The sequence below is a fragment of the Akebia trifoliata genome, chromosome 3 (genome assembly GCF_017979445.1).
Source record: "Akebia trifoliata isolate Shusen 1 chromosome 3, ASM1797944v1, whole genome shotgun sequence".
Lineage (NCBI taxonomy): Eukaryota > Viridiplantae > Streptophyta > Magnoliopsida > Ranunculales > Lardizabalaceae > Akebia > Akebia trifoliata.
This window is the reverse complement of record NC_141377.1, coordinates 44,562,661-44,584,894: the sequence shown is the minus strand read 5'-3', so window position 1 is coordinate 44,584,894 and position 22,234 is coordinate 44,562,661. Positions and strand designations below refer to the sequence as shown.

Genomic DNA, 22,234 nt, shown 5'->3' with positions numbered 1-22,234 from the left:
CAACTCAAGATTTTAATCGTTGGCTTAAGCAGAATAAACATAAATCCACTGAAGTAATCATCGGCTCAATCCAAGTTTACATATCAAAATGAAAATGAAAAAAAGAAAAGAAAAAAAGTAATATAATTCACCAACCCCAAAACTGCTAGAAATGAAAGAATGTATTTTGATCTGTCCTGATATCAATGGACCAGTTGTAGAGAACCCAAATTCCCCACTTACAAATTTTAGTTAGTGAAGAGTCAATACTACATTCTTCAAACTTTTCTATTGGAAAAATGAAAATTTGATGTTTTAGCAGAAAATAATCAGTTAATTGTCTTTCCTCTGCTTCATTTCCAAATTTAATGGCCCGAAGCATGTCTTGTTCAACATATTTATATCAACTTGCGTACCAAAACCATGGAAGCATTTTTATGACTATAAATGGTTGATGGATTCATCTAATTTATAGATTAAAAAAATTGTGAACACTTTTTATGGATTAACAAAAACGCAATACGCCTCGGAACCCAATGGACCTTCATTGATTACATATTTCCTCCATATCTCAACATTGTTCCCAACACAAACATAGAGTCCAAATTAAAATTATTTTTAAGCATTAAAGCTCTAGTTCTACAGTTTCCATGGCCATTTCATTGTAAACATACAAATATGCATCTCTAGTTGCCAAAGACAACAAATTTTTCATGAGTACTAGTTGGTAGTAAGGAAAGTAATTGGATACAAAATTTGATGAAAAGAGGGAAAAAAAAACATGAGACCATTTCATCTACTTTTCCATGGTTTATGAGACAAATAGCCCGCGTTCCAAATTGGCATATTCATAGTCTGCTTCCATTAATCGATGAATGGTGGCAGAACAAATGTTAAACGCCAAAAAGGTGCAGAAGAAAGTAACAATAAATTTAGGAAAATTTTTATTGTGATTAATGTTAGGAAGAAATCTTAACACAATGAGGTTTTCCTTTTCCCTCTTGATCTTCACTTATTTTCTCCCCTTCCCACCCCCTATTTTTTCAGTCACACCCTCGTGACCCAAAAAAAAGCCAAAAATTACATAAATGGTAGATTTGTCTATGTGTGCAGACTCTTGGCCTTGCCACAGAGAAGTGCATTCTGAGGGATGTCATACTCGGTGAATAAGCTGCGTTCATCGCTCCATACTCTGACATACAATTGCTGTCCTAGATACTGTCGTGGCCAAATTGCGGATCTTAAATTCCACATGCCCTTGTTGTCCAATGACACCAATATGGCACTCCAAGAATTCGGATATACCTGGAAGAAGTTACATATATCAATACTATATGAGCACTTATGCAACTCAATTAACATATATAATGCAATAGACATAAGGCCTCTGCCCGATAATTTACGATCATAAATATTTGTGGCCTCTAGCGTCCTCATGAATATTTACGTAAATCATTCACCTGAACAGTGTGTCGTGTGGAAGCATCAAATAGATTGTAGCGCTTCCTCATGTCTGGTGTCCACTGCTTAGAACCATATCTGTATTGTTTCAAAGGCAGTTGGTAAGAAGATAATGCTTGTACAAACATCAAGAAGGAAAAACACTTAAAAATGAAAAATTAAATATGGAGGCTTACCCAACAACCCAGAAATCATTGCCATCAAGATGCCAAGATTGGATGGTGTTCTCATTGTTTTGGAAGATAATTTCCACAAAGTCATGTAGGGTGGTTCCTATAACAGAGGTGCCAAAGAATACAGGGCCAGGAGTTGGCTTGTCCTGGATGGTGTTCAAGTTGAAGACTCCGGGAATGTTGAAATAGTCGGCTAGCTTCAATGGGGTAATGGGGTTCACATGGGAGACCCTATTAACAGCATATCGTAGTTTGCCAGCTATTTGAGTTGCTGAGTTCGCAAATGTAAGTGTCCTAACAGGCTTAATTGTCCCGTAATGGAAGGACCCTTGAGGATTGGGCCTAGCAGCACTCGCCGTCAAGTTCATTCTTCAGGAGAAAAATGTGAGGAAACAAGATTACCAACTGAAGGATAGATACTTTATTAACGCGGGAATTGATCAAACATGTTGATTAACTTACCTAAAAGTTCTTGCTTGTTTCATAGACCAATGAATATGATAAGTTGGACCGATGGGCAATGGTCCAGAAGCTTTGGTGTGAGAAGTAGAGTATTTAAGTATTGCAGTTGCCGTAAGAATTGGCTTGGTGAAACGGGTCGAAGCAACAATAAAGTAGTCTTTGGGTGCTTGATTTAAGGTGACAAGAACAGATACAGATTGGCCTGCATGTATGTCAAGTGACTCGTATACTTCCTGAACAGTATGAGATCCTTCCATTTCAACTAACTTCAATGTGTGACCTTGAATCCTGAAGTTGAAGGAGGTCGATAAGCCAACATTTGAGATCCTAAACATGTAAGTTTTACCTGAAACGATGCGAGCTAAACTTAGATTGAGTAAATGTAGATAGAGTTTATTTATGTAAACTCCCCATCAAACCATGAAACTAACCTTTATCTCCAATGAAGGAAGATGAATGGGGACTACCGTTTATAAGAATACCATCAGGGAAAGGAAGAGCTTTTCCTGAATCCAAGATTTGCTGTAAAACCTGCAAACAAGAGGATACTTACATACTTTCAAAATAGCTTCCCTCCTATCAAGAGAAATTACAGCTTCATTGCCTTTGGACCATGAGGGTTAACTTAACATCATTTGTATGAGGTGAAATATCTCAATCTCTGACCTAAGGTTTGTGTCCTTGTAGGCGGCCCTTAATTTCAATCTAGGCCAAGGCTTTGGTGCTGGTCTAGCCATAGTGACAAAGTCAGTTTCGGGAATAATTCGGAAAGAAAAAGCTTGGGAAGAAGTGGGCAAAAAGTCAGGAAAATATCGGATAAATTTAAAAAATTTAAAAATATGTATTTCATATGTTAAATGATAAAATAACACTTAAAAATGCTAAAAAAAAAATTTATCTATAATGGTTGAAATCACTATTATTCGTAATTTTTTAAAAAATCGAAATTTGCAATGTTTTGAAGAAAAAAAAATTTTTGATTTAATCAACAACTACTAAAATCATGATTTGATCACGATTTTTCCAAAAAAATCACAGATTTTGTCACTATGAGTCTAGCCTATACACACCCACAATCATGAGAACTCTTTTGATATGCAAGTTATTAAGATCCAAAAAAGGGTATTGTGGATTAAGATTGAAGGGGTAACTAACCTTATGGCCGAGCTTGTACCAATCACCAACAAGTACAGTATAATCCGCCGCGGGGGGAGCAAATGGGAGCGGTATTTTAGGCCTTGTAAAGATATTGAACCCTCCAAAAGCACCAGAAGCTTTGTGCAATAATGTTGACGGGAAGTACGTGAAGGTGCCTATCTGATCTTTTGTCTGGAGTCTGTATGTGTAGTTGCTGTTTGGAGGGATCGGACAATTGGTGCCGAGCACTCCATCTTGCCATGAATTCTTCCTCTGCTTGATTCCATTCCTGGTTTTCCATCACAACCCATTACTTATGAGCTCCATGACTTCAAAATATTGAACACACCTACCCAATCCACATTGAAAAAAAAAAAATCATGGCCTAAGCCCAGTATACAATTCTGGCCATGTTTAAGTTGCACCCACCAGTCAACATAGTGGGCTTGGACCTGATTTCAGGCCCATTAGTGGGGGGAAAAAAAGAATTAAAACATATATAATTAACTTGCCATGTAATGAGGAAAGGTTGATCCAACTTATTAATGACATTAACAATAACGTTGTCATTAGTGACACAGTCAATTTGAGGTCCTGGAAACTGTCCATTGATCAGGATACCCTACCAAAAAAAAAAGTCCCCAAAATTAAACCATCACACATATTAAAATCTGTTCCTTTTATGTTAATTTTACAATTAACTCCCTAAAAAATAACTGATAACTCTCAAAAAGTATTTGAACAAAAGCCCAACCTGTTGTGGGGCACCAAGAGGAGATATTGTTCCATAAGTAACAGTCCAGGTGAAGAATCTGTAAGGGTCTTCTGCTTTCACCACAATTACATTTAAACAAGTCAAAGCTCCCAAAAATAAGTGTAGGAAGATTGCTCCTCTCATTTTAACAGTAGTGTCTCCCAAAATCTAATATCTGCCCAAGGGAAAACATGAAAAATAGATAAATAAATGCTTAGAACAACCAACAAAAGATCAAAAGGAACGTAATAAAAACAAAAAGTCTATCCTAAACTAGAAAGTGGAATAGACACCAACAACTCCTGAGAAAGAGTGATTTCTAGAGTTAACTCTCTTGTACAACCAATTACATTAGTGAAGCTTCATCAATTCAAAATAAATTTTGGCCTTGCCTCATTAATTCCCGATTTTGACTGAGACATACATGAAATGGCAAAATATCCATTGTTGATTCTCCTCAGATGTTGGGTCTTTATATAAAACAAATCAAGGTAGGATGAATTCATCATCTTTCTTGATAACCCATCCATTTATCAAAGTAGAATGAATTCATCAATTCAAGGTAGGATGTCAGGTCTTTAAAAATTTACAGAACCCGACCTGTTTATTAAACAGGTAACACCACACAACTTGTGTAATCTGTTTAATAAATAAGTTGGTTTGTGTCATGTTCAGGTTAACACATATAACTCATGAACCCAACATAATTATAACCTATGTTTCATGGTTTAAATGGGTAGTACACAGCAGCTGGTTGTACACAGGCTAACACGACATATTAATGACACAATACTTAACTTGAACAAAATGGATTAAACAAATTGATATCTTATTTTAGACACGACCCGTTTAATAACTTGATTGAACAAGTCAACGCAATTATGGCCAGAACACAATTATAACTCAACCCAAACCCATTAACTTGATATTGCTTTCGAGTCATGTTAAGAGTTGGCACTCCGTTTTCTAATAAACCTAATTAACCAGGAATGCATAAATCAAAGAATAATGAATGATATAGATTCGTAGAAACAATATTATTTTATATGTATAAATTGTATTCGAGATGGAAACATGCCTGAAATTCAAAAAAAAAAAAAAAAAGAGGAGAGAGAGAGAGAGAACAAAGAAGTAGAGAGGTATAACCTGTTGATGTTAATGCTTGGTTCTTGATAGCTGATGAAAAGCACCTTAAATAAAAAGAGGCAATGAAAGAAGAGGAAGAAGTGATGGACACGAATATCGAGGATAGTGAAGCAAAAGCTCTGTTGCAGCGCACTTCATGCTCACTCATCAGAGAATCCAAACCAAATATAAATTAATTCCAAGAGTGAATTCTTTTGATCAGATCCCACCTCGATGTTCCAACTTCACAACAAGTCAACAAGAAAAATAACAGATTGGTTGATCGATTTTATTTTATTTTAATGGAACTTGGATTGATATTTGAAGAATTATTATAAGATAGATTCGTTGGTGACAGATGAAAGATCTATAAGAAGAAGAAGAAAAAGAAGCGGGAACGTAGGAGTCGAAAACGGATCCAAATAATCAATGCAGTTAAAGTTAAAGTGTTAAACCAGAAACGCAAATGAAAGGTGGTTTCAAGTTTCAACTTCAATTCTGAGACTATCAGTTACTTAATGTTTCCACGTGCATGAAAATGTTTGGGCGGGCCCAGCAATCAGAACGCTTTGAAATCTACTTGATCAATGATTTTTGGATGGAAAATCACATACAGGAAGGTTCATCAAACAAAACACAACATCACAACACATGGCATCAACCGAAGACATAGGGAGGTTTTTATGGATCGGGTTGAGTCTTCTTAAATACTCTATCGGGTTACGAGTTGATTCATTTGATTGCTTTCTCTTCCTTAGCATTTTTTCGATAGATTTCGTGCCTTTACGACTTTCTTTTTAAGCTAAACAACTCTCTTTCTCATTAGTTAATTTGGAGAACGAAATACACGCAACTTATAGAGCAAATTAAACAGTTGATCTATCATTTACGTGATTGCTTTATGTCTATATCTTTAACATATGGCCATGTCTTCATTGTTCATCAAGAATTTCCTAAAAACACAAGGATAATATGACTTTATGTTTAAATCTTAACGTATGGCCATGTCTTCATTGATCACTACTTTTTATTAATGATTTTTAAAAACATTAATAGATAATATGACTAGTTAAATAAAAAACACTAACGAAAAACAAAAGTACTAACTCTAAAATAGGATTACAAGAAATTTCTTTTATTGATTAAAAAATTATTGTAACTCGCAATTTTTAAGAGTTACTACATCAGATCTACTGCTATAGTGCAACAATAAAAATTTATCAAACTCGACAATAAAATGTTGAACTTGATAATAAAAATATTGAACTCGACAATAAAAAGTGAACTATATACTAAGAGTGATCCAATTTTTCATTTTTTCAACTTCTTTACTTGATAAATCTTCTCAAAATATCCAAAATGCATAAATTATAGTTGTGAAACAACCACTCGAATCAAATATTACAACAAAATCTACATAAAAAATTAGATTCCCTACTTTATTTAATAATTTTTTTATTACACTTAGAAAAAAAATAGACCAAAAATAAATGTTCAAAATCACGAGTAGATGGCCCATTCTTGAATGTCATTCACGGTATAAAAAAAAAATGGAAATTATTGCAATTATCATTGAAAAATTGAAGTATGTGAAGAAGATGAGAAAATGGTAGTTTGGGTACTTCTAAAAATGTCATAAGGGGAGATGAGGTTGAGTAATGGATTAGAAATAAAAAAATTGAGTAAGTCTAGCCTTATGAACTTAGTAGTGGCATCCAAAAACATGATCCAATGCCACAAAGATGTAGAGGACAAATTTCTATGAACTTTACAAAGAAAAAACCTTTAAAATAATTATTTTTCACTGTTAAATTTTTTATTTTTTATTTTGGAGTTCGATGGGAATTCAGTAACTGTTCATTTTCAAAACCTTTGATCAAGCTCAAAAAATATTATTATTATTTTTGTATCTGAGTTTTTCTATGAGATCTAGAGGACTATAGTGTTGTAGTGTCGATTTGGTAATCCATTTGTGCTCAATGACCCTTAGTAAGGAAATTATTTCTCCAAAAACTTTACTAAACTATGAAGACACGGCTCAAAAGTCAGGGACTATTTAGAAAAAAACCTTTTCACAAGGTCTTTTAAGTAATTTCTCTTAAAAGTTGGGAGAGAGTTGAAATTTTCATTGTAAAAACTTGAAAAGAAAAAAAAAAAAAAAAAAATTTTGGGGGGGGGGGGGGGGGGGCGCTTCTGTAAGGAAAAATTGGGGGACGAGGAGTGACAACATAGAGCCACACCACTTTGGTAATTAATTTTGAAGAATCCCTCCTGGTTGTGGTAGAAGTTAGGAGGTACCCGTATGTTCAAATTGAGGACATACCCTTTGACCTCACTCTTCCATTAGAGATTTCATGTAAAATGATTGAGATATCGTCACCTTCAACCTTTGATAAAACCCTTGAGATTTTCCCCCATAAAACCATTGTCTTCAAGTTCTATTTTTAATCTTTTTCTCCCTCGTTTTCAACCTGAAGTTATTGTCATACATCCATCAAATCTCAAGAACAAGATAGGGTTTTTGGAGGAGGTTGTAGATGATAGATTTTTTAGAAGAAACATTAAAGGGTTTTGCCAAGATGTTTAAGATGATTGGTTGAAGACAAGCTTGAAGATGTTCAATAGGTTTTAAAAATTTATACATCTTAGAAGTTTAAGGTGAAGTCATTTTGGTCATCTTATGTTAGTCTACTATGCTAGATTAATGTCAAGGATTAGTATCACTCACAACCCCAATCATGTAAATATAAAATCAAATGATTGGAATTTATCTTAGGGATAAAATTAGCGAGAATTCATTCTAAAGAGGTGAAGCACAAACCCAAATTCAAACCCATCGATCCAAGTAACATATAGTTTTTAACCATTCAATCTCACTTATAATGGTGATTTTTCTTTTATATGCCAAGACTATATTAAGGTGAATTATGTCAAAGCTCTGAAAATTGGTTAAGTAATAAATTCTTTCACAATGCACATCAACCATGATGCATGTGACACTAAGGAAAACCTCACCATTTAAACAAACCCATAACTAAATCAATCATTGACCATGCAAAAGAAGAATTTAATCCAAAGGTTGTAATCGTCTGACAAGGTTAATTTTGCAAAATGGTTTTAATTAATGATTGCTCATGGATACGGGTAAAAAGGATTTTTCCTGAAAAATACAGTTTTCAACTGTATGGTTGCACATTTTCCTTGTAATTCATTTTACAGGCAAAAGCCATTTTTCCAACTTGAGAGGAAAAAGGTTTCCCACCCCAAAGAAAATGATTTCCCCACCTCATAATATTATTCCCTCACGATTGCCTCCACACCAAAACTAAAAACTCTCTTTTAGTCCTTCAAACATTTTCTTCTGTACAATCAAGTGGTGAAATTTTTTTTCTGTGATCATTTTCCTAAAGAATTTATATACCCTTGAATTTGGATTTTCTGATCCAATATCATGCAAATTAACCGCAGTACCCAAGACTCATTGGATGACATAATGGGATTTGCTACAACACGTGAAGTTGATAAATGGGCCGAATGTGAGTTGATTTGATGAAAGGAGGTGTTAGAGATCCAGTCTTCTAGGCGTCTTTGCCTGGGCACACTAATCCAGAAATTAATTTCAAACATGTGACAGTGAATACGCAGCTCATGTGCTCTTAATCGATTGTATATACTTAAAATCACATGAAATGCAAATGTTTAAGTTTGAGCAGACTGGAGCACCTCCAACAGACTATTTAAAGTCTCTTGGATCTTTATTTTAAAGAGTTAAAAAAATAATCTCTAAAAGACTCTTTAAAATTAAATGTTAAAACAAAGAGGAGATTCCTCTCTACATGAAAAAAATCATCCAAAAAAATAAAAAATTTGAGATTAATCCAAAGTGTTGAAAATGGACGGCTATCAAATTCTCAAAACTTAAAATATAAATTTAATGGTGAAATTTTTTATTTTTTTTTTCAAAATTCTTAGAATTTCATCCTCTATAAATTTGTAGCATCGGATCATGTTTTTAGATGCCAAGATGTGAGCCCACAACTCTTGATAGGATTTAAGTAGGTTTTGACAAATATTTATTTGTAAAGTAAAATAATATTAAATATTAACAAATATTTAAGTAGGTTCTGACAAATATTTATTTATTACTTCTTTTTTTTAACAAAAGATGTTCTTTATTTTAAAGAGATCTAATCAACCAATAGCTCGCTTTATCAAATAATAATGTCTGTCCAATGCCATCTAGATAAGGGGCATTGATTTCTAAGAAGTAACCTTTTACATTCTTCTGAATTTCCAAATAAATGCCAAATTTTGTTGGAGATAATAATGTTGGATAAATACGAGAGTAATTCAATGAAGGAAAAAAATAACTTCTAGGCTCGAATTTTATTCGATCTCTTTTAGACAAATATTTTCCCCTACTGGTTGAACCAAAGTACACAAGATATTGATGAACAAATGCCTTCAGGATACAAAGAAGCCTTACACTCAATTTACTAAATCAGATTATGTACGATCCGATTTAGCCTAGAACACTCGAAAAAATAAGAAACTGATGATGCTTAGATCATAAGCTTATAGAGGGGAGAATACAGAATTTTTCAGTGAAGAAATCTGAATTCTAGTTTGTTTTTTATAGTCATTTTTGTGTCTATTGACCAAGAGTCATGATTTAATGTCTCTTGGTCTACTAGCCGTTAGATTGTGTCTTATCTGAGATCTAACGATCCAGATTGCACTCTATCGAAAGTATGTGTTTCATGCATTTTAACTAACACCTTTTAGTTGAATCTGTTTGATCTAGTGGCTCTGATCGCGTCCGATCAGTTGCCATTTGATCTAATGGGATTAGATCGTTCCTAATCAGATACCAATCATAAACTAACACACCTGATCGATTCTTATCGCACCATTTGATATAACGAATCTGATTGTTCCTAATCGGATACTAATCATGAACCAACACACCTGATCAATTCTGATTGGGTATTACCTTGATCCAACGCACCTGGTCAATTATAATCAGGTACTATATCGATCCATCGTACCTGATCATTCTGATCAGGTTCTACCTTGATCCAACACATCGGATCTTTCTCAATCCGATATTATTTCAATCCATCGTATTTAATCGATTCCTGATCGGATACTAACTTTATCATACGGTGATGATCACACCCGATCCACATACGTGACGGATCGACTATAACCGTTGGATAGTTTCATATCTCGAAAACTTTAAGGCTCCTCGCGATAATGCGTAAATGCAAAGTGTGCCTCAAAATGCCCAATCGCTCTTTCGCACGTCGCAAGTGGTGCTTCGCAGTTCACACCACCTCGAAATACTGGATCAAAGCCTAAAAGTGTGACACAAATACAACTAACTATGTTAATTATTACTTATAAAGTACACCACTTTCTTACTTGTAAGAAATGTGGGACTAAACCTTATATACACAAAAAAAAAAAAAAAAAACCTCAAAATCTAACTTAAAGAAAAACAAATCAATAAATCACAAAACACTTATTTTATTTTGAAAATATTCAACAAATAATGGGTTTTATTAAAGTGTGCCCTAAGGGCATATGTTAAGATACATTAAAACACCTTGGAAGTTTTCAATTGAGAGCATTTTTGGTAGAAAAATTTATTTTAGGGCATTTTAGGTAGTAAAAGGTTTCATGAGCGATGCTAAGAATTTATGAAAGACTAAATAGAATTTTGTGATGAGAAGCTTTGCTTAATTTCGTATTTTATTTTCTTAAACTCAGTCATAGTCTCACAGATGAGATTTTATTAATTTAAAGAAAAATACTAAAGCGACTTTCTATGTTTACTTAAAGAGCGTTGTATGCTTCTTCTAGAGATATGAGTGAAAAACCTTTTGAGCACACCCCATGTCAGCTCAGTGTTGAACTCAGTGTCCTACACAGTCACTTAGCATTGCTCTAATTTAGAACTTTTTTCATAAAAATTGATGGAATTTTTGTGAAAAAGCTAATAGATAGATTATGGGACTTTTATAGCCTCGAGGTTAATAGATAGAAAAATAGAGTATGATTAGCAGAATAAAAAGAAGATAAAACCTCAAACGTATGGCTAAAATGAGAAGAAAAATATGGGTTCCCTGGTGATCAGTACATTCTCCTAGAGATTCATTTCAAATGGGAATCCCTAGGTTATCTGATATTGGCTGTTTGTTTAATGGGAGTATCAAACGTTGTTTGACACTAGTTTTTTCTATCATCTTTCGTTTGGTACCCCCACGAACTAAACATAGGGATGAGATAATAAATAAAAAAACACAGATTTTCTAGAGATCAGTATTTGTTTTTGAGTTGTGCTGGAGTGACCTCAGGCTGGAACCTGACATAGCACTTCTTGGCATGAAAGTGTATGGGAACCATAGATGCTTTTCATCGAGATATGAATGAAAAAGCAACTATGGTTCCCATACACTTTCACATCAAGAAGTGCGGTGTGAGGTTCCAGCCTGAGATCACTTCAGCATTATTCTTTGGTTTTTTAGAGATCCATACTTTTGTTCTCTAAAGATTGATTTTCTTGATGGTAAATGTCAAGTTCGAAAGTCATTATCGGAAATGATACGGATGGAAGTCGTAAGAAAAGAAATAAAGATACATATCCTAACTAAAGATATTGTTCACAATAAGGTTGAATGGTAAAATATAATTCAGGTCATGGATGCAAATATATTTAGGATAAGATATAGAACCCTAAGCATTTTACATAAATCCAACAAATACCAAATTATGTTACATCTTGGACTCATTTAGTAGTCCCAATTATCCACTATACCTGTACCCTTCATCAATGATAACCTTTTCCCTCTATATTCATTTTCTCTAACACAAGCCACTCCTCACTCTTGCACAAGAGAAGAAATACACACTCACACTTCTACATGTATACATATATAGAACAGAATTAAACCAATTAAGGTATACAAGTACTATCATATATAATATTAATAAAAAACACTCTATAAACTCATCCCTCAACCTTCCCCTTCCCCTTACCCTTATCACACATTTGCTTCCCTTCTTCCACCTTTTTATATCTATACCATGAGGCACAAACCAAATAAAATCCAAAATTGGCCACACTTAATACTGACAACACCCAATAGAAGTAATTCAACTTATCTCTATTCAAGTTGTTACTGGACAACCACCCCCCACTCACTTTGTTCACAACCTCCACAACAATTGAGCTCAAGAAGTAACCAAATGCCAAAGAACTCCATGAAATTGCTGTACTCAATGACTTCATTCCTGCTGAGCTTTCTGCATAAAAGAACTCTAAGAGCCCAACCAATGTGAACAAATCAGCTGCACCAAATATAGCATATTGGAATCCTAACCAAAACACACTCATGGGCAATGGGTCTAAAGAGTCAACCATGTTATGTTGAACAGCTACCGATTTTCGTCGTGTTTCCGTGATCCCAGCAATTGCCATTGAGATCGCTGAGAGCACAAGCCCAACTCCAATTCGTTGGAGGTGGCGAATGCCAGTAGGGATCCCTGTGAATTTTCGGGCAATTGGGACAAAGACGCGGTCATATATAGGGATTAGAACTGCCATGAATACTAGAGGGATGACCGGGAGAGATGGCCCGGGCACACGGAAACCTAGTAAGTGTGTGTCCATGGTGATACTTTGCTGGACTGAGAAGGTTTGGAGTTGAGCCAAGCATGTGTTCATGAAAACAGTACTTAGGATGATTGGAAGCATGCGGATGAGGATCTTGGTCTCTTCCACTTGTGTCATGGTACACAAGTGCCATGGGCCTGCTTCGTTCATGGGGGACGTGCTGTGGGTGTTTGTTGTAATCGCAGCTCTATCCAAGAATCTACAAGAGAAGAAAGCATCAAATTAACAAGGGAATTTCAATTATTGTAGGTATTAAGGGGTTTTTTTTCGGTTGGGGGGTAGCCCTGCTTTTAACAGAGATGCTTCTATGGAATCACTTCTGTTTGCCTCGCTTCACAATTGATTGTTTGGTGACAGTTAATGGAAGTACTTTTTGGAAACTAAAAGCGCTTCCAAAAGCTGTGGAGAGCTTGTTGAAAAACACCATCTATGAACATTTGCTAATGGACTTAATGTATTTGGGATCATTCACAAGGTATTATTAACAAACACAATATTGTCGTTTTAGTCCAAAATAAGTCTTTTTTTTTTTTTTTTTGCATTTTTTAATCTAAATTCTCGTAGATGCCCAATTGCAGAAGTTGGTCTGGGCAGCTTCAGCCTCTGTCCAGCTTTAATTGCTTTAAAGGGTCCACAAGCAGGTCTCTGGCTCCCAAATGTTACCTAAGATTATTTGCTAATCATATTTGGGAGGGAGCATAATATCAATGTCTCACATCTAACTGTAAGTGAAAATAACACCATGTGGAACATTGTGTGCAAATGTATGGGCCATACCTAAATTGATTGGTTCTATGAAGAATTTCGGTTTCCATGCCTGCTTCTTTGTCATGTAACTCATGCAGTTCATCTGTCATTTCTGGTATTGGAAGATTCCGATTTCGAATTGCAGCCACAATTACCTGAACGTGAAAAATCAAATTCACTTTGTTAAAAGAAAATTGTACTGAATAGATTTCACATTATCATTACTGTTCAAATGCACAATATGTACCTGGAGAATACGAATTATGGGGCTGCCCTGAGGAACATTGTTCCGATAAAACGACTTGCCCATGTAGAGAAACAGAATTGCAAAGAAAACAGCTATGGTGCAGATTCCAAGCGACCAATCCCACCCTTGGTTAGTACTGACCCACACCACGAACGTGACACCAATTACAGCTCCAATTGTAAGGCTAAACAAAAACCAGTTGAAGAAACTGGAAAGGAGAGCTGCCTCTTTTGGGTCCCTGTCATCAAATTGGTCTGCCCCAAGTGATGGTAATGCTGCCTTGACTCCACCCGTCCCAAATGCAATTAGATAAAGGCCAGATAAAAGGATTGCAACTTGACCACCATTGGCGGTCTCACATTGAGTCATGCTGCTTGGTGCCACATCTTTGCAAGGAAATGGTCTTAGCATATGGAAGTGTGCTTGCACTGTTAGGAGGGCATATCCCTGCAACATTGTTCACAAATAAGATCTATATTTTATTAAAAGGGAAAAAAAAAGGAAGGTGCATATGTAAATATTTCTCCTTTTTCTGAACCTAGGTATCTGGGCATCTTAGAGCACCCGACTAATCATTGGGGCACCTGTAGTCCCCTCCTCCACACACCAGGTAATTCCTGGGATAAATGCCCAGGTGGAGGGGGGACTAAGGGGGGATTTCGAACTCTAGACTTCTGATTCCTTCTTTTGTTTTTAATTTTCTTTGTACATACATATGGATGTTGATATTAAATATATACATATAACAAATACATGACTACAATGTAAGCGTTTGGCTTGATTGATGTTGACCTTATAGTCTCATGAACTCTTTATCATGGCATCATGGTCCACAGGCCAACGATTCAATTGCAAGCAACGCAATACTCAAGTCATGATATAATTAATAAACCAAATTTAAAATTATTGGCAGGTATACACATTTATCCTTTTTTATGAATAATTTGGTGTCAATAATTGACTTTTTCTAATCAGGTTCTACTGTGTAGACATTTTGTATGGCTGTCATACAAAAAAAAAATTTGGTTGTTGTTGATAGATGACTTCTAATGCAAATTTCTGCCAGCATATTTGCGTAAAATATGGCTTTGAGGGTATTTTGCCATAATTTTTTGTAACGTAGCTATTGTTTAGAAGAATCAATTAAAACCATATTAAATTCTAGACTAAATTATGTGTGTTGTTCATCAAGCTAGGTGGTGGTTGCAATGTCAAAATCTCAGTTTAAAGGCATATTACCTATAAAAATTGATATTAAAAAAAGGCTGAAAACAAGGGAGTAGATGAAATATCCATTAAGATAAGGCTTCCAACTAACAAGCATATGATATGTTTTTTCGACGTGGCGTAACGTAACATCATTTTATTTAAGCAAATGATGGTTTTACTTTTGTAAGTTTCCGCTGAAAAAGGGGAAGCTCTTATTGTGATATGAAACATGCACTCATGATATAGGACAAGTTCCAAGAATCTTTCCACATTGCAAACTAAGATGGACATTTTCACATTTGAAAGGATTGTAACAAATCCACATAGTTAATCAGAAATGAAGACTTGGGATCAATTGGAATATTTGAACTTACCATCGCTTCTATGCATCCAAAGAGGATACAGGTCTTGAATCGTGACAAGTAGGTATCAGATATGAAGCCTCCGAAAAGGGCCAATATAAATGCAGACCCCATGAAGTTTGTGAGCGTCGTAGCTGATTTAGTTAAACTGAAGTTCATGTATCCATAGAAGTATGTAACCAAACTAACTGCAATTGAGATAAAAGCCATGTTTTCGAGCCCCTCCATTGCTGCATTAGTAAACCAACATTAAGCCCAAATCAAGAAAACTAGAAACTCAAGAACCCAAATCAACAGCTATAGAAAACACGGCTTAAAACCATTAAATATAAATGGGTCTTGATTTGATCAAATTATATTACCATATACAAAGAGAGCAGCTCTGGCTCCTCCCAGCTTTCTTTGTTGGATAAGTTGCTTGCTTCCATCTCTGGAGATGCCCTGTTATCATAAAACAGAACAAGGCAGTAAATTTTAAGAGGGAATAAAGAAGTTTCAAAACTTTAGAGGCATTGTCTTTGCCAGGAAAAAATAACAAGACTGCCTCGACTGATACATTCTGAAATGGTGTGAAACTTATAATCATAATGGAGATTACCATTCTCTAAGACTTAAGTGTTTCTTTCCCGAATATCTGGTACTGTTTCTAATCACATCTTTGAGGGATATTTATAGAGAGTGAGACATGTTGTAAGGCAGGTAATGTTTTAAGCATTTTCTATAACTTTGTCTCTTTTAGAGAGAGGAATCTCTCTCTCTCACCTGATTCATGAAAGTATAGATTTGACTTTTTTTAAGTTGACAAAGTGTATGATTCATGAGAGATATAGACGTGACTGTTTTTAGTTGACATAGTTTCCGTAGACTACTGATCCTGTACTCTTAGGGTTGGGTAGGTAACCAACTTCATGTTGTCTTTGTGCACCAAGTTTTATATTTTCAGTTCCTGTGCTACACAGAATCTTGCCTGGTAGCCCTCTTCTGTGCTACACAGAATCTTGCCTGATTAGTGATTTCTTTGATTGGATTTGAGAATTGTTGTCATGAGCTTCATGAACAAAGCAGTGGATCAGCCCCAAGCCCATTAAGAAAGATGCCCAAATCCAATGGCCAGAAATCATTAATCATGGTGATTTTGTGGGTCCATTAATGAGTGGGATAAACATTCAAGTGACAGTTGGTCAGAAAGAGACATGTAGTTAGGTAGATACTTAACTCTCGCAGTATAGGATCATAATTATACAATTTTGTGATCAAAATTATTGGCCCACATAGTGCTTCCAACACCTAGAGCCAGTTCTTTAGTATGACAATTAGTTAGGAGGATTAAATAGTATTAGACATTGATCATGACAAACATGATCATGATTTAAGTTAACAACAGACGTCATTGGCTAGGAGCTTGGACCCACTTCCACATTATTAGAAAATAATGTCTCTTAAGGTGGTCTCATTTTGCAATTGTCGACAAGTGGCAGTTGTACAATAATCTGATTTCAATAATGAAGGGACCTATACCTCAAAACTTACGAAGTCAATAATAGTACTATATCTACTTATTTTGCAAAAACAAAATCCTAATTACTATGGTGGAAGAATTTTAATTTTATAATTAAGGTCCAGAGACCCTAAAACACTCTATAAGGATTTTTTATTTTTATTTTTTGGAATCAAACAAACTCTTCAAATGGGAATATTTGTGGCTATTAAAGGGACATTTCAATGTGGGTCCAACTCCCAAACCCAAAAAATAAATAAAAATTGGGCTTTTAGTGGATGTCATGTAATGTAATGTTGAAAAGAGGGCCAGGCCCAGCCAATAGGAACTAGGAACATACTAAAAGATAACTTAGTGTGGACCCAACTCCCTGTAAAATATTTCACAACGGGCCTGATATTGGCAAGTATATTATTATATATTGAAGTCAACCACATCACATACACAAGTAATTCATTCGCGTGCAATTTTAAAAACGTGCCTGAGAATATCAGGGTTCATAAATAATTCCAGGAGCCATTGAAGTCTTCTTGATTCTTCGAATGGAGCCAAATTTTGGATGTTTCTGTGTATATGTATATATAAAAGTAAGAAGGCTGATCCGTTGGACCCGGATGATACGAGTGCAGTGCATTTTATACCCGACTCAGTTGACCCATACAAATTAGTTTATTTCAAGTCCATTAAGAAAATCCGTCAGGGATGGAACCCACAATTACCTTTCCAACTTGGATAGATACATACCACCAGTTTGAGCTATAATGATTCTGTAGTGAGCTTAAAAGATTCTCTTTTGTTTCACTAGCTACCTTGGCTCTTGACCTCATTTTTAATGTGCCTTAGAGCCAAAAAGAATCTACCAAACAACATGAGACTTTTAAGAAGAGAAAATGGAAGAAAAAGACAATATATATATATATATATTTTTTTGATGGATCCTCTTGGAAGTTTTCTCTTCTTCTTGAGAGAGGGATCTTTTTGTAAAAGATAGGCATATTGGAAATATGGTCTTATTGGATTGTGAAACCATTCAATTCCAACAACATTTGAACAAACAAATCAAAAGCTATTATTGGAAATATGGTCTTATTGGATTGTAAAACCATTCAATTCCAACAACATTAGAACAAACAAATCAAAAGCTATTATTCTCACGTTGTATGTAAAAAAGTTTTCAATATATTCTTCTTGGTCTATGATAGAGAAATTTGGTGTGTTATAAGTAAAAGTTGGTGTGTGAATATGAGCTCCTTAGAAAATTCCTATATAGTACTCCCATAAAACCCTTATTTTTAGATTGATAAGCTGGACTTGAATCCATGACTTAACGTTTTAGCGTTGCAGTATGTCAACCAAAGCTATGAGCCGAAGCCCCTTATAATTAATTTTTGGGTAAATTACACTTTGACCCCTGTAATTTGGCATAATTCCATTTTGACCATCTAATGTTTTGATAATTGCACTTCCCCGCTCCCCCTTTCACTAACTGGGTTAAAATTCAGGTGTTATTTTACTATTTTACTCTCATATTTTATATTAATTTTATTAAAAAAATAAAATTTTCAAATACAAATTAAAAATACTCCCATTTAAGCTTTCATTGGATCCATTTTTTCACAAGCATATATTTTATTTATAATATATATATATATAATATTAAAAAAAAGGGCAAAATGATCTTTTATAAAATGAACTTAACAGTTAGGTGGGTAACAATTTGATGGAAGGGGGTAAGTGAACCCCTTGGCTTAGATAACCATAAGGGAGGTAAGTGCAATTATCAAAACATTAGGGAGGTTAAAATGGAATTATGTCAAACTACAGGTGATCATAGTGTAATTTACTCTTAATTTTTTATTATTCCATCCTCTTTCAGTTAACCCTTACAAATCTCCACCTTAAGATTTTTTTTGATGGAGTTGGTTAAGTGAAAGGAGACTATTGTGAATATTTAAGTAAAAATACCTCTCAATCGTCGTGGTAAGTTAAAAAAAATATGAAGTACAATGGTTTGATCAAAGGTTTAAACATAATTTTACTAGTTGGGTAAATGTTCGTTGGTCTAGAAAAAGCAACCAATTTCATTTTCTTGGATTTATTATACATAAGGATGGATAGATATAAAAAGATATTATCTATAGAATTGGAGTTAGATGTTAAAAGTAGAGGTGCATTTCTTGAATACTATACGATAGACACGTCTTAATTAAATAAAAAATGAGAATTTTATATGACATTAAGACCAACTAAGCTTTGAATGTTGTGCAGTAAAATAATCATCATGTTCTACAAGTCCAGAACCCCTATCATAAAAAAATAAAAATAAAAATTAGTCAATTAAGCATTATAGAGATTAGTATGTAGAAGTGGATGGCAACATTAAGGGATAAAATTGGAAAAGGCACACATTCGAACAGATGTGGGGTTGTTGAGTTTAGTCCCACGTCGAACACAACTTGCCCTGTCTCTCTCCTTATAAACTCCTGGGCCTCTCCACTCATTGCCAATTGGTTTTGAGTTTAACACCCAAATTTATCAAACTCCAACAAAAACAAAGAAAATTTTGATTAAAAAGATTGTGGTTTGTTCAACAAAAGTCGATTACAATCTTGATTATAATAAATATTCAAGTTAAATGTCTTAAAAGCACAGGAATAAGACTCAAAAGAATATGAGTGATTATTATGAAAGTAGATACGAATTCACTTTTAATAACATAAGACTTGGCTTTGGACAGTGAAATAGAGAAATAGGATTTGTTTAGTCAACCCTAAATCTTTAAGATAAGACTTTATTGTTATTATTGTTGTTGATGGTGTTACAGTCTAGCCCCTGCTACATCTTGAAATAATGGTAGCAAAGCAATTATGCTTAGCTATGGCCCCAATATAAATAACAATATTATTTTTGAAAACTTATTTTAAAAAAATGAATTTTAAACCTACAAATAGAAATAATTATAAGTAATGATCATTATTTCAAAGTAACAATTATTATTTAATTTGAAAAAAAAAAAATTGATGACGGGAGTTTCAAGCTTGACAACTAAGGTCGAGGCAATTGGCCTTTTAGAGCACCGTATCTCGTCCAAATCCCCAGAAACATGCAATACCCCTACAAATCACACATACCAAGTAAGCGGGGAGAAATACCTGTGAGTGACCAATGAGAGGGTTTGAATCTCTCTCTTTTTGGAAGGATGGTTGGTTTACTTTGAAAATATGTTTACAAAAATAAAATTTGTTTCTATTACACTATTACCTAATGTACTAATAGCCATTATGATAGGTAAAATGGTCTCTTGACTAATACAACTGTTTACCCCCCTCCCATTCCATACAAAAAAAAAAGAGATTCTTTTGACATACCAACTTTTACTTACAACACACCCATTCTTATGAAATTAAACTGGTCTATATATAAAATTGGTGTGTTAATAAAAAGGTTTCCAAAAAATAGGGCAAAAAATAGGGGTTTTTTTTTGGGGGGGGGGGGCGGGGGGGGGCGGGGCGGCGGGGGCATTACCATTATAAGGGCCATTATTTCGAAATCTAGTGTTATTCTAAAAGGTAATTTTAACAAACCCATAGTTGGAGAAGAAGCTTGGGCCCAAAACAAAATAAGCTTGCTACAAGCCAAGGATAGTTTGGATGGGCCTGCCTTTTGTGAGCATGGCCTGTTCTATTTTACCAAAAGGGATTCAGAATATTAGGCCTCATTTTTGTGTTGGCCCATGTGTAGCCTATCTCAGACACTCAGACTTTCGTATTCCCTGAAATGGACTGCCATAATGGTCCTATCCGTCCTTCATTGTTATGTTTCCTCATACAGAACGTTCCCTAATTTGTAAACTTCAGACCCAGCCCAAAAGTTTTTTAAGCCCAGGGTTTTTAAACATTTCTAGGCCCCATTGGGTGTGTAATATGACCTTTATTTTATGGTGAATGCCACATAAATGGTTCGGACTTACGGGGATAGACAGTTAATATTTGATCTCAAAATTATTGTCTAGAGGTTCATCAATTCATTAAAATTGAAATTTTGACTTGAATCATTTGAGAATGACTTATGCTTGTTGAATTTGGGCTTGACCCAACATTGGGATTAGTAGACTAGCTGGACTTGGGCTTCTACACAGACTATTGTCTTAAAGCCAAATCTGGCCCAAATCGTGACTCGGCATGTGCTAATCACATGATGGGGGAACGGTTCAACAACTCCAATATGCAAAAAATTATCATAAATTATAATAAAAGAGATAAGAAACACTCTTTTAGGCCCAATTAATTGGGTTTACTTGTCTTTGCTACCTAACTATGTTATGGGACCTACTCTATTGCTAACAAGGATATCTATGTCAGTCGTCATTTGGGATGGAGTTGATTATGTTGTCGAACCATAGGAATAAATAAATAAAAAACTCTATTTTTTGAAAAATTATCGTTTTAAACGTGTTTTGTAATACCAACAATTAAAACAATAAAACTCATCTTTTTTAAAATAAAATGTTTTTACGTTTTGAGCATGATCATTTTTCAAAGAAAGAAAATATATTTATTGGTAATTTATCAATATTGTTAAATGTGAGATTTGATGATATATTAATGTTGGGTGTAGAAATCTGAATTGTATTGAGAATTCTTGGATGGATATTAGGGTATTTATAAAGAATTACATCAATCAAGATTTGAAAACTAACATAATATATAAATTATTCTACTTTATTAGTATTCGTAATATAGAATATCATAATCAATATTGCTACATATATTGTTTTCCATCATTATCTTACTTTTATAATGAGATACATTGATAATGATATAATGTGTCTCATGCAATAGATTTTCTAATTGACACCCCAAATATTCAAAAGAATAATGCTGAAGTGACCTCAAGATTGTATCTCATATCGCATGTCCACTACGTGAAAATTGAAAATTTTGACATACCAAGAACCATGAATTTTAGAAATCAAGATTCGACAGCCTAGGCCCATCATTATTTGTGATGTTCCTTAGATTCAACGGCCTAGAGCTATCAAATTTCTCCCATCTTCCACTAAGTTGACAGGTTCGAAGAAAAAAATTCGACAATGAAATATTTGACGTCATGGTCCATTAAATTTTATGAAATTCAACGACTTTGAATTATCGAATATAAGTTTTTTTCACATTGTGATCCTGACGTAAAAGTGTATGTGAACCATAGATACTTTTCATCAAGATACGAGCGAAAATATTTATGGTTCATATACACTTTTATGTCAGGACATGTGGTGTGAGGTACAACCTTGAGTTCACTCCAACACGACTCTATTCAAAATGTTTGGAAAATACTGAAGTAATACTAAAGTATATATCGATTCTCACATCTTGATGTGGATGTATGTAGAAAACCAAATA

At 34.5% G+C, this 22,234-nt stretch overlaps 2 protein-coding genes across 2 annotated transcripts; both read right to left on the bottom strand.

Annotated features, from left to right (window-relative positions):
• Positions 1–833: 833 nt before the first annotated feature.
• Positions 834–4,137, bottom strand: LOC147407249 (L-ascorbate oxidase homolog). Its single transcript, XM_086432826.1, has 8 exons — positions 3,967–4,137; positions 3,725–3,834; positions 3,231–3,501; positions 2,507–2,606; positions 2,076–2,421; positions 1,617–1,982; positions 1,440–1,518; positions 834–1,284 (listed from the first exon to the last, which is right to left on the bottom strand). Exons 1-8 carry the CDS (start codon positions 4,108–4,110, stop codon positions 1,081–1,083), a joined length of 1,620 nt encoding a protein of 539 aa, XP_086288952.1. The 5' UTR covers positions 4,111–4,137; the 3' UTR covers positions 834–1,080.
• Positions 4,138–11,794: 7,657 nt separating this feature from the next.
• Positions 11,795–15,562, bottom strand: LOC147407248 (protein NRT1/ PTR FAMILY 4.6-like). Its single transcript, XM_086432825.1, has 4 exons — positions 15,347–15,562; positions 13,764–14,210; positions 13,547–13,671; positions 11,795–12,968 (listed from the first exon to the last, which is right to left on the bottom strand). The coding sequence occupies exons 1-4, from the start codon at positions 15,560–15,562 to the stop codon at positions 12,104–12,106; spliced, it is 1,653 nt and encodes a 550-aa protein (XP_086288951.1). The 3' UTR covers positions 11,795–12,103.
• Between the last annotated feature and the right edge of the window lie 6,672 nt (positions 15,563–22,234).

Coding starts and splice junctions, on each gene's coding strand:
- LOC147407248 (XM_086432825.1), bottom strand. CDS start 15,562: ATGGAGGGGCTCGAAAACATGGCTTTTATCTCAATTGCAGTTAGTTTG. Junction 13,672..13,763: donor CCATAATTCGTATTCTCCAG/GTACATATTGTG, acceptor TTTCACGTTCAG/GTAATTGTGGCTGCAATTCG. Junction 12,969..13,546: donor CATAGAACCAATCAATTTAG/GTATGGCCCATA, acceptor CTTCTCTTGTAG/ATTCTTGGATAGAGCTGCGA.
- LOC147407249 (XM_086432826.1), bottom strand. CDS start 4,110: ATGAGAGGAGCAATCTTCCTACACTTATTTTTGGGAGCTTTGACTTGT. Junction 3,502..3,724: donor CAACCTTTCCTCATTACATG/GCAAGTTAATTA, acceptor ATGGAAAACCAG/GAATGGAATCAAGCAGAGGA. Junction 1,983..2,075: donor AAACAAGCAAGAACTTTTAG/GTAAGTTAATCA, acceptor TTTCTCCTGAAG/AATGAACTTGACGGCGAGTG.